At 42.7% G+C, this 12,866-nt stretch overlaps 1 protein-coding gene across 1 annotated transcript in view; it reads left to right on the top strand.

Moving 5' to 3' along the window:
- The window catches only part of LOC103372213 (thyrotropin-releasing hormone-degrading ectoenzyme-like), a gene marked incomplete at its 3' end in the record, with an annotated part of 98,878 nt that overhangs the window by 23,103 nt on the left and 62,909 nt on the right, over window positions 1-12,866 (top strand). Inside the window, exon 3 of the mRNA XM_008301789.1 lies at window positions 1,621-1,897. Within this exon, the coding sequence (XP_008300011.1) occupies window positions 1,621-1,897 (277 nt within the window). The remainder of the gene's footprint in view (window positions 1-1,620; window positions 1,898-12,866) is intronic.

Below are 12,866 nucleotides of genomic sequence, written 5' to 3'. Positions count from 1 at the left end.
GTTGGACTCATGTTCCTGTAGCTACTCAAGAGTTTTTATCTTTAACTGGGTTCTTGCTGCTCAGATGAACGTCCCGGTCGTCTTTATGACTGATGATGATGGTTTTCCTGTTGGTTGTTGGTCCATCGCAGCGTTAGAACAACGTTAACAGAATAACTGTGGCTGCTGAGGTGGAAAACATCATCAGAACTTCATCTTCAGGCTCCTCTGACATGTTGGTCGTGTTGTGCAGTGAAATGTTGAGTTTGTTTGAAACGTAAGCGACGCTCTTTGTCGTCAGGTTGTGTCTGTTTGGCCTTCTGGTGTTTATTTGTTCTCGTTCAGTTGTTGTTGTGTCTCTTTATGGTGGATTTTTGTCTGTTTGAGGTCGTTGTGAGTTTCTTTGTGGTAGTTTTTTGTCTTTTCAGGGCAGTTTTGTGTCTTTTTGCAGTTTTGTGTCTTCACGCTGAGTTAAACTCTCATTTAAGAAGTGTGCATCAACCTTTTGACTGGTCATGAATCCAATTTCCAAGTTCAAACCTAATTAAGGAACGACGTTGATGTGATGAATGAGGAGAATTAATAAGATCTGAAACCAACCCAGCTGTGAATCTTCAGGTTTCATTAGATTATAACTCATATTTATTGTGTTCAGTTTGTTGACTTGAAGCTGGTGGATCTGGTCGTTTCAGCTATTTCCAGGTATTTCCAGGATTACGAGCAGCAGGAATCAGACCGAGTCGTTTTCTTTTTCTCACGTTTTCTGCTTTTCTTCTGCGAGCTTGAAGAACTAAACGTCTTCCAAACAGAAAGCTGCTCTCTGGTTTGAAATGGATCCAGATAATCAGACCTGATGCAGAGTTCAGGCGACCCGGAGTCGAGCTGAAGCAGATTACGAACAGCTGGGATGGAAAAACAAAAAGAGCAGTGACCGATTCATTTTTCATCCCGTGAAGATGAGAATCAGCGTCGGCCTCCGTCGGTATCAGACCGTCGACCCTCAGAAACAAGAACCTGAGGCTGGAAACAGGAGAGAAGAAGTTCAGGACACAACTAATAAAAATAAACATTTAGAGTAAACTAGTTTAGATGAAAAATCACAATTTGAAGAAGACATTTGGTTGATTTCTTCAACAAAACTGCAAAACACGTGATTCATTCAAGGAAATTCAACATTTGTTCTTAAAGATTTTATAATTTAATAAATATCTAAAACCTCTGAGCAGCTTTTCAAGTTCAGAGATGGAAACAGTCCAAGGATGTCGGATATAATTCAGCATTAAAAGAAACTCTGATGAAATATGTTGAATTTTAGGCTCATAATTGTTTTTTTCTTCTGTTGGTGACTGAAAGTTGAACATTTTAATGGTTTTTACAAGTTTTCCCGTCAAACAAATTGGGTCATTTATCATGAATTTTCCAAACTTTCAAATGAGACTTAAAGAATAAAACCATTTGTGTTAGAATACCAGAGTCAGGAGGTCCGGTTTGGTTCATTAACCTGAAAGTGGACATTTTTCTAGTTTCTCGCTCAGTTGTGTGGTTTCACTTTTTGTATTTTCTTTTCTCATCCAATCTGTCGACACATTTCAGCTTCAGACTGTTTGGATGTTTAACGTTTCTTTCCTCTGACCTCTGCAGCTACCTGGCGGTGACCCAGTTCAGCCCGATCCACGCCCGGAAGGCCTTCCCCTGCTTCGACGAGCCCGTCTACAAGGCCACGTTCTCGCTGAGCCTCCGCCACGACCCCCAGTACACGTCGCTGTCCAACATGCCGGTGGAGAGCAGCTCGCTGTCGGACGAGGACGGCTGGACCACCAACCGGTTCGCCCGCACGCCGCGGATGTCCACCTACTACCTGGCCTGGGCCGTGTGCAACTTCACGTACCGCGAGACGCAGAGCGACGCCGGCGTCACGGTGAGGACGGCGGTCGGGTTTCTCTTTGGCACGCGGAGCAGAAACAGTAAAGCCACGAAATAACAACCGTCCTGTAAATCTTATGATCCCAACTTAATTATTTCCTCTCGTGGAGCCGAGAGCCGAAGCGCTTATTTATTTTTTAAAGCCTCCCGCTGCGATCTTTATGTAACGCTCTCATTACCAACCAAACAGCTGATTCTCAGTCGGCCGCTGCTCCTCCTCATCATCCTTTTACTTCTTCTTCTTTTCTTTCTCTTCATCTTCTTTGTTTCTTGTTCTCCGTTTACTTAATCGTCTTGTATTATTTTTGTTCTACTTTTCTTCCTCTTCATTTCTTCTTCACCGACTATTTCTTCTACTTCTTTGTCTCCTTTATCGTTTTTTCTTCTTCTGTTTCTTCTTTTTCTTCCGACTCTTAATTTTTACTTCTCCATTTCTTCTTTGTGTTTTCTTCTTCATTGTTCCGTCGTCTCCTTTCTCTTCGTCTCCATTTCTTCATCATCTTGTATTTTTTTATTCTGTTTCTTCTTTTTCACGACTTCTTCGTCTCTTCTTCTTCTTTGTTGCTTCTGCTTTGTCTTTCTTCTCTTCTTCTTCTTCCTCTTCATTACTTCTTCGTTTCCTCTTCAGCTTTTTAGTTTTTACTTCTTCTTTTACTATTTCTTCATCTCTTCTTCTTCTCCTGCTTCTCCTTCATTTCTTCAGCGTTTTTATTTCTTCTTCGTCTTTCTTACTGTTTCGTCTTCTTCTGCTTCTATTCTTCATTTCTTCTGTTTCTTTTTCTTCTTCTGACGCCTCTTCGTTTGTTTCGTCTTGTTTCTTCATCATTTTGTCGTCTTCTTCGTTTCGTCTCCATTTCTTTATCATCTGGTATTTTTTTAAAATTCAGTTTCTTCTTCTGCTATTTCATCGACTCTTCGCCTTCTTTGTTTCTTCTTCTACTTCTTTTTCTTTATTATCTTCTCTCTCTTGATTTATTCTTCACCTTTTTTATTTCTTTTTCTTCTTCTACTTCTTTGCCTCTATCATTTTTCTTCTTCTGCTTCTATTTTCAGTTTCTACTTCCTCATTTCTTCTTCTACTGCTTCATCGATTCGTCGTCTTCTTTCTCTTCTTCATTTCTTGATCATCTTGTATTCTTTTAATTCTGCTTCTTCTTTTCATTACTTCTTCTCCTTCTTCGTCATTTCTTCGTTTTGCTTCTTCAACTTCTTTATTTCTTCTTCTTTTTGTCTTCTTCTGCGGTTCTTCCATTTCCTCTTCTTCTTTCCTGTCGTTCTTCCTGCTGTCAGTTCGTCTCGCGGCAGAAACTCAGACGTGGATAAAACCTGAAGCGTTCGAGGCCGAAGCGCCTCACGACTGTTTCTTACTTGATTAAATCCTCGTCTGTGGGATTAAACGTCTGAATGCGATCAGCGGCTGCACGTTCAGGCGCTAACCGGCGTAATGAAGCCGTGATTGGTGAGTAATTGATTCGCATTTGGAGCCGACGAGAGGAAAGAAATGAAGACGGGTTTCATTTTACCTGATTAGCAGCCAGAAGCCGTGATGTAGCCGCTGAAAGTCCGTTAGCTCGACGGATTCAGAAACCAGCTCCAGTTGTCTTAAAGGAGGCCTGAGGTGGAGTTTACAGATGTTCTATAGATGTTTTACAGATGTTCTGTAGGGAACAGTGGACGTAGTATCTGTGTTTTCTCTGGAGAATGGAGCAGAACCAATAGATGGAGCTATAAAAACAGACATTAGACTGAAATCAGAGGTTTTTGTCGTTTATAATGTTGATTGATCGAGTCTCTGGTGACCAAAGACAAAGGTTTCAGTTTGGAGGCTCAACTTTTGGAGTCATTTCAGGTCAGTTTTGGTCACGTTGGATGGTTTCTTAGTGATTTGGGGGTTTTTTTGGGGGTTGTTTTGGATGTTTTATGAGACATTTTGGACGAATCCGTCCTCGTTTTGGACACATTTTAAGTCACTTCAGAGAGTTTTCAGGTTGAACTGCAGGCAGTGTTTGAAACATGAAGATGGTTCAGTATCTACAGGATGAGGAGAGAAACCAACCACAGAGAGACACGAAACAACAAAAACTGGACACAAAAAGCCAAAACCACCCGACTTCTACGGCTGATGTGCAGAATTTCGAAAATAAACAAAATATTGTCCATAATGACTCAAAAATTGTCATTTTGAACCATTTTAAAACTAGTTTCAAGCAATTTTGGAAACTTTGGATACTCTGGACACGTTTCAAGTTAGTTTTAGACAAATTTTGGTCATTTTGGACAAAAATGGGACTAAAAAATGGTCCAAAACAACAAAAACCTCCTTGAAGTTGACTCAGTGTCATTTTAACTTGTTTAAAGTCATTTTGGACACTTCTTAGTTTATTTTGGACAAATCATGATTCAGTTTGGATGTTTTTATGTTGCTTTGGACAATTTTAGACTGAGAGGGAAAAAATCCAACCTCCTGGATCCATAAATAAATGCAGCAAGTTGTTTGAGATACATCCAGCTGATGGTGGAACATCTTTCTACATCTGATGGTGGAACCTCCATTTTCCTCCATTTCTGCAAAACAAATAACCAAACGTTCCACTTTTATTCAGATTTCTGAGTCCTCTCTCCTTGTTTATGGTTGTTCTGATTCCTTTGAGGTGCAGGACTTTATATTGTTGTAGAAAACAAGCCCACATTGAGTAGAAATGCGACAGGAGCAAAGAACCTGAGACGCTGCTGCTCGGAGTTCAAAGCTGATATCAAAGCAGAATCTGAAATCTGGACGCTTCGACTTGTTTCCATGTTTTAGTCGTTCGTATTGACCTACATTAACTGGATCTGTTCAGTCGGTGTGTTTGGGGTTGAACCCAAAGGCCCAGGTTGAGGTGCATCCTGGGAAAAGCCCCCCAGGTTCTGGTGTTCTAAAGGATCAGAACCAGACGGACGGAGCGTCTCTGAGGCAGCAGCAGCTTCATCATCTGGAGATAATGAGGCGATGATGCCAGAACAAAAGCCGTCCGTCACGTTGATGAAGCGTCGCGTTCACGTGAAAAACGGCGTCTGGGCGTCGCGTCGGGCCGCCGCTCCGTCTTTGTTCAGACGGCTGATAAGTCGTTAATGCGTGTAGGTGAGATAACGAAGCTGCTTTCTGGGGATGAGGCGCTAATAAAGACCTGAACTCCAGATAAGAGCAGATAGCAGATAATTAACTGGTGTCCTCGCAGGTGGCTTCATCACTTCTTTATTCCCGTTATGAGCCGAGCGAGTAAACCGGCGTCCGTCAGGAGGACGAGAGGTCCGAACACGAGCCGGATGTCGACCGGATCTGGCTGCTGATGGCGGATGAAGGCTGGGTTTGGATCTGAAACAACACCTGAACGTCCTCGATGCAACGTAGACAAGTTCATACTGACGGGTTTAAGTGTTGAAGCTGCTGATTTCCCATCATGCTTTGGGGAAACATTCTGTGCATTCACTAACTGATGCTGCAGGTCTTGTTTCATTCAGCCGATATTTCTAATAAAGTATTCAGGAACTAAGAGAACAATATAAAAACCCTCCAAGAACCCGACTCAGCTACTAAATGGAGTTGAGTTATTGAAATAAAAGTTCCAGCTTTGGTCCCTTTACATGAAACATTCTTATATCTGATGCACTTTGATTATTGAACCTTTAAACTGAAAAACCCAGAAAGGTTTCGTTTTTAAAATTTGCCAAAATTTGGGCCATTTATCAGCCAGAAACTGTAAAATCATTGAGTTTCAACTCTCCGATGGTCCTTGAACTAATCACGTGCATTTCAGCAAAATGAACCAAATCTGAGCCTAAAATATTGTGTAATTTTCGGTTGATCTGCAGAAAGTGTTTCCACAGAGGAGACGACAAGAGAGGCTGAGAGGAAAAATCAACAACACAATAAGACACAAAACGACCAACGAGACACAAAAAAGAAGAACTAAGGAAGGCGAAGACACGATCGACAGACGTTAGAGAACCGCAAAGAGACATAAAAAACACAAACAAAACACAATGCAAAGAACGCAACTAAGAGACACAAAACAACCAGAAAGACACATGAATAGAAATAAAACAACCAAAACGAGACACAAAAGACAGAAAATAGATGCAGAGAGACAAAATAACAAAGAGACAAACCAGAACCAGACAGATGCATAAATGGACATAAAACAACCAAATACACAAAAAAAACACCCAAAAGAGACACAAAGAGACAGAAAACTAACAGAGAAAACCCAAAATCAGCACAAAGAGGCCAAAAAAACCACAAAAAACCAGCAGAAAGACACATGAATGGACACAAAACCACCAAAAAGAGACCGAAAGGATTGTCAAAATCATCCAAAAGAGACATAAAAAGACCTAAAATCAGCACAAAGACGACCAAACAGTCGTGGTCCAAACCTTCAGAACCTTGTGAGCAGCTTTAAGGACAGTTTGATGATTAAAGACTTTAACTCTGATCATTGAGGATCATTTGGACCTTTGTGTGACTATAAACAGTTAAATCATCTTTTCTGACTCGTTTCCAGGAACCCGTTGGTCCGATGAACTCGTCCAACCAGAACTCGTGTCCGTGAATAATTCAGACGTTGAAGAACCGGAGCGTCGGCGGCCTTGAGCCGGTCCGTCCTGCGGCGCCGCTCGGTTCTTTGTTTGTGATGTTGGTGTCTGAAGCTGTGGATCTCCGTTTTCCCGTCACGCCTCTAACGAGCGAGCGGCGGATATGCAAACGCACGCCGCCGCCGCCGCCGCCTTACGGCACAAGGACGGACTCGTGCGCGACCTTCTTCCTCCTCCTCCTCGTCTTCGGTGTAATTACAGCTCATCCATCTCGGCTGCCAGGAACTCAAGGACGCCACAAACACAGCGTTCCTCGCAGCTCCTCGGCTCCGCTCATCATTTTGGGCGCTTTAATGACGAATCATATCTGGGTCATTTAGAAGCAGCCGAGGCGCCGTAATGAATACATCAGGCTTCATTTTCCTCCTCCAGCTGATTCGACACAATCCCAGCGTCAATTAATTTATTAGGTTACATGTAAGGAGCTGAATTATTGAGACGACGTGTTTACGTGTTTACGCTTTAATGCTGCGAGTAAATAAAACAGCTGCTTGGAATCCAGTGACGTGAAGTCGATGTTAAAGTCTGTTTACTGGAACAATGAGAGACGTCACGGCGGTAGAACGATCGTACAGATGAATATCTCTTCTGTAAATCGTCTTAAAGTCAATAATTATCGATCAATAATTAATTAATTGATGATGCAATCTGAGCGCAGTGGACATTTGGTCTCTGATGTTTACGTCAAAAGAACCAAGATGCAAGATTTGGGCTGAAAAGACAACAAAAGATGTGGAAGAAAAAAACAAAAGGACAAAGAAAAAAAAAAACTTAAAAAAAAAAAAATAAAAAAAAAAAACCATTTTAAAAAAAAAAAAAAAAAATGTATGTTTAAAATTACAAAAAAAATATTTCTAAAAAGAAATAATGGCAAAAAAAAAAGATTTTTGATAAGGACATTATTTACAGTTTTTTCCCCATTTTTTGTAAAGCTAGCATTTAAAATATTACTCTTATCTGTGATTTTATTAAATATTATCCGTAATTTAGCAAATCCGGCCGTAAAAAAACAAATATTTATGTTTTTAATATTTAACATGCTTTTTAAAAAAAATAAAAAATTAATGTTAGTTAATAATATGTTAATACATATTTAATACATACACTTATACTTAAAAAAATATTATATATATATAATACTTTTGGATTGTTGCTGAATTAAATACAGTAAAAATAGGGTAATTTTACAGTTAAATGTAAACGTTTTTTTAATACTTAAAAAAAATACAGTTCTCTGATGTGAACAGTTTCGTCCTGTGTTATTGTACGTTATGTATATATATATATATATATATGTATATATTTGCTGATTTTCTTATGTGTTGTCTGTAGCTTTGCCAAACAGGGAAATTCTGTAAAATAACTCCACATTGTTTAAGACGTTTACAGAAACAGACTGTTCAAAAAAAAAAAAAAAAAGACTTGCATTCCTTTACAGTGTACGCTACAGAGACACCAGAACTCCGTCCTGGTTGATTAAAGTTCACATGAGCTCTTTTCTGACTCCATGAACCTCCTCAGAGTCTCCATCATGGTCCCGTTGCTGCTAAACTTAACTGCTGCTGAGCTGCTAATGCTAAACGATGCTACGCTAAGAGGCTCCAGCGTTGGTTTTTGTCTAATTCAACACAGATTAACGTTCGTCTAAGCGTTGGATAAACCCGTCCTCCTCACTTCTTTTGGGTTAATCTCTCCTCACCTGCTACGACTCGTCCTGTTTGTGCTCAGCTTGACTTGGCAGAGACTCGACCGCCCCGCGATCCTCCACAACATAATCTGCACCGAGCAGGAATTAATAGATTTCTGAGGATGTTCCGCCACCAGCTGGGATCGTTTGCAGCTTATGTTTTAGAGATATTGGATCAGTGATTTATCCCCTTGCAGCAGCTCCGTGAGGTATCGCTTACAGACGCCCGACCGGCTCCGGTTCTCCGTTATGTGGAAGCGGAGCTCTGCGGCCGCCCATCGATCCACGAATCCCTCATTTACAAATTACAGCCGCGGCTCATTGGAAATCAATCAGATTGCACGTTTTGCCATCGTGGAAAACAAAATAACGCGATAACGATCAGCGTTAAGCCTCCTTCAGAGACGTGGGGGGTAACTTCGCTGCTTCGTCCGTCTTCACTCTCGGACGAGACATGGACTCACCGTTTGGTTTCTAATCACGGTTTAGAAACTTTGGACACGTTGGGTTCAGTTTCTGTTAACAAGTCGACTTCCATTTTGTCTTTTTATGACTATTTCCGTCTCTCTGGCTGACAGCTCCTCTCCACTCCTTCACGGTTTGTTGTGCTTCTGCGGCGGTGCAGGACTTTTTTTCCAGTTCCTCTGCGGGGAAATGTGAAGGAGACGTGAACACGGCGGCGAAGGCCTCGGTAGCCCAAAAAAAATGATGAAATACCGCAGCTTCTTTTTCCGCCGCCGCATGTTGAATGAATGGATTTTCCTCCCTCCGACACATTTCTGAACGCTCGGCGGCCAGAATTAGCCAGAACGCCGCGAGATTAAGGGGTGAGATTGTCCCGCCTTTGAATAGCTGTGTTTTTAAAAATAAAATAAAATAAAACAAAAAAAACAGGATGTGATTGGAGACAAAGAGCGTTGCGGGGACATGACGAGGATCCAGGATGCACATTTTTATATTTACACACAGTCGCCGGATTCGCTCGGTGTTCTCGGTTACAGCGTCGCTCTCGTGTTCAAATCCTTGTTTCAGCCTGAAGGCAGTGGAGACGCCGCTGCTGTCTGTTTGCAGAGCAGCTTCCTCTGACAGAAACATTAATCCTGCCATCCCTCCATCCTCCTCCTCCTCCTCCTCCTCCTCCTCCCGAACCTCTGAAAGGAACAGCTTTATACGAGGAGAAGAAAAAACACATCCCTCCATCCTGTTCACCACCAAACGGCTTCATCTGACGGAAACCTTCGTCCTCCCGCTGAACAACAGGCGCTCAGTAGAAACAAATCTCCGACTCGCGGACGGTAAATTAGCGGCAAACAATCGATAGCTCGTTTCTAACGCGACGCCGCTTGATCGACAAGGTCACGGAAGGTGTTTCCTCGGGCGACGAGTCCTTCAAGGACGAGGACTCGTTCGTTCTCTCTACGGGACGTTTTTTAATAACGTTTCACCGCATCGAACCGCGACGTTCAGCTGCATTTCCACAGTACGTCTTCAGTACCTGTATTGCCATAGCTACGATTCCAAAAGTGACAGACCGGCTAAGAAATGGAAAGGTTATTTTCTATAAATAGTCCGAGGAGTGCTGTCTCCGGGTGTTTGCTGGGAGACGGTTGCTATGCAGTCGCTATAACGTCTTGGTCGGTTGTCGGGGCGTATGAAGGTTTACTCGCCGTAACGAGGGTTTGTTGGCCTTTGCTGAAGAGTTTCTCGGGTATCCAGAATGATTACTGCTACACTGTGGAGGTAACGTTGCTGCTGTCGGTCTCTAAGATGTTCACTGCAGGTCTACAGAACTTCTCAGCTCGTTTCATCCTGAACCAGCTCGTTGTCTCGACTGTACGCAGATGTTTTGTTTCGTAATTTCTCAAACACACCAGTTGAGTTCTTCTCTGTTGGATCTTTTGTTCCGTCTCTTTTTGTCGGCTTTAACGAAGCCCGGTTGGGTTCGCAGCAGGTTCTAAGTGCTTTGAAATACGTGTGAACTTTGTTTTTTTACGTTCGGTCTGTGAGTCGAGGTTTTCTGTGAACTTCAGTGTAGAGATTTCTCTACCTTGATGTTGACACCACGTGAGTCGAACTGTTGTTTGAAGGTTCTGTTTGTTGGCTTTTGGTTCTGTGTCAGAGACCAGCAGTTGTTCCACCGTTTGTCAGGACTTTCTTAGCCAGGTTCTAGAGGGTTTCTGAGGATTCCCAGCCAATGTTCCAGTAGGTGGCAGCCTTCAAACACTGGATAGTAGTTTGCTTTTGGTTCCGACCCAGTGTCGTACGGTACCTGGACCACAGGCTGGCAGTTGTTCCACCTTTAGTCTGGACATTCTCAGGCAGGTTCTGGAAGGTTCTGTCGACTCCCAGCCAGTGTTCCAGGAGGTGGCGACCATCAAACAGCAGATGCTCGTCTCTGTGCAGGTTTCGTGTAGACTTAAAGGTTTCATCCTCCTCACCGTGAACACAGTCAGAGAAATTCAGTTTCTTTAAGTTCACGTCGTCTCTTTGAACTTGATGTTTATCTCTTCAGAATTGATCTGTTCCACGAAGGTTTCTTCTCCTTCTCCTTCTCTTTTGATTCTGACCCAGGTGTCCTCCACGTATCTAAACCGGTGGTTGGGAGTTTTTCCCTTGAGGCAGCTCACTGCTCTGCTTTCAACTTCTTTCCTTTAAAAACTGGCTTTTGCTGAGCGTTTGTCTGCAGAAACCCTCGGTGTGGTTTCCTGACTGCCTCAGATGGAGGTGTACGTGGTCAAAGCCAGGCGACGTCCGACGGCGCTGGTTTTTTACACTAATTACAGACTTAACTGCATGTACCTGTAACTACTATCCGCTGAGAGAAGTTTTCCAGTCCTGCTCTTGCAGCGACGTCGGCTGAATCACGACATCATTAAAACAAAACTCCAACCGTTTCTGAAGAAAGCCACCGACCACCAGCAACGGAGACGCCGCCGCCGCTCCGAAAACAGAAAAATTAAAAATAGAGTACAGATGATTTCACACTTTGCTTTGGAGCAGCAATAGTTTACTTTTTTTATCTACAAGTTGGGAACCAGTGTACACTTTTTTTCTTCATCTGGGCTCATTTCACATGAATTAATAAGTGTTTTCTTGCTGCTGTGTAATTTCTCTTCGTCGTCGGCGGCTCGTTTTTCACTGAAATATAAAAGTTCTGCACTTTGATGGAAACAACACGACTGGAAGGAGAAAGAACTCAGAAACATCTTCTGACCAGAATGACTCAGAAATCATAAAAAACTGAATAAAACTAAAGTTGAATTTATTTATTTATTGTAGAAAAACCTGCATATCAGCTCCAGGAAGATGTTCCACCATCAGATGTAGAAAGATGCTCCATCATCCATTTTGGCAGTTTCTTTGAGATAAACTACTTTTCAGACCCGCTGTTGGGGTTCGTTGAGTTAAAAACAGCACCTTTAATATTTTCTGAAAGCGGCTCGATTGGTTTTCGACAGCGGAGGTAGATATTGTTGCTAGCAGCGTTAGCATTCCTGGTTAGCATCAACAAGATTCATGTCCAGTAAAAGTACTGGTGTTACATCCAGAACTTAAACAGACGTTTACGGCCGACAAACGGCAGCATCGGGGATCAGACGGTACGCTGTGTGTTTACGACGCTGCTCTGAAGAACCGAGTAATGAGTCTGTGAGCGATCATCAGCGCTGAAAGTAGGTATTAACGCCTTAAAGAGCTTTAATGCTTATAGAGGAAGTGAATACGGAACCAAACACTCGCAGGAACCGTCAGAACAAACGGATCCTTTCTGTCCTTGAGCACAGACACATGGCTTCGTCTGGGACTGGTCCAGGCCTCATTGTCTCGGGATTCCTCCTCTTTCTTCTCTTCCTTCACCTCCGTCACAAACAGCTGCTCGTCTTCCCGTCCTATTGTCGCCGTGGTGAGGATCTCTGTTTCCTGTAATGAGACGCTTTCCCTTCAGGGAGGATTAAAGCCCGACACAATGCAAACAAACAAACAAACAAACAGTGTGCGATGACCCGGCGAGCGGGCCCCTGTTCAATAAAACCTTCATCTTCAGCCATTTAGCTCGTTATTCCTGCGTTTTCTGTCATCCCGCCGACTGGCAGCGTCGTAAAGCAGAGACGGTCGGTGTTTATCGAGCAGCTAATCGCCGCTGGAATCTGAGCGTGGATGGGTTTCTGTCTGCAGCACATCTGCCTTTAACAAGATAATGACGGAAAAGCTGGAAACGGTTGAGGTCCGTCGCACCGAGAGGCGTTTCTGATATCACAGCTGAGACAACATCTGGGAAAAAATTGGATTTTTTACAACAAATAGAAGGATTGTCAATATTCTCTGTACTGTGCAGTAAAACAAGGCTCATAAAACATGTTCAGCCCTCTGAGACGTTGGAGCCTTTAATTGCTTTTGAACAATACGGTCGATTCCTTTTGGCTTTTAGGACGAGATTCTACAAAAAAAAATTAAACCTGATTCTATAAAGCAAAATAAATTACTGATTATAAAATGTAACCAAAGTATTCACCCCGTTTAAAGTGACTAATTCCACTCTGGTGCAGGCAGGTGGTGCTAGAGGTCACACAGTTAATAAATGGATCATCTGAGGTCCTTATGTATAGCAATTACCATCCCCACTGTGAAGCACGGTGGTGGCAGC

Source organism: Stegastes partitus, unplaced genomic scaffold (genome assembly GCF_000690725.1).
Source record: "Stegastes partitus isolate 25-593 unplaced genomic scaffold, Stegastes_partitus-1.0.2 Scaffold1714, whole genome shotgun sequence".
NCBI lineage: Eukaryota > Metazoa > Chordata > Actinopteri > Pomacentridae > Stegastes > Stegastes partitus.
This window is presented reverse-complemented; position numbering and strand designations above follow the sequence as displayed.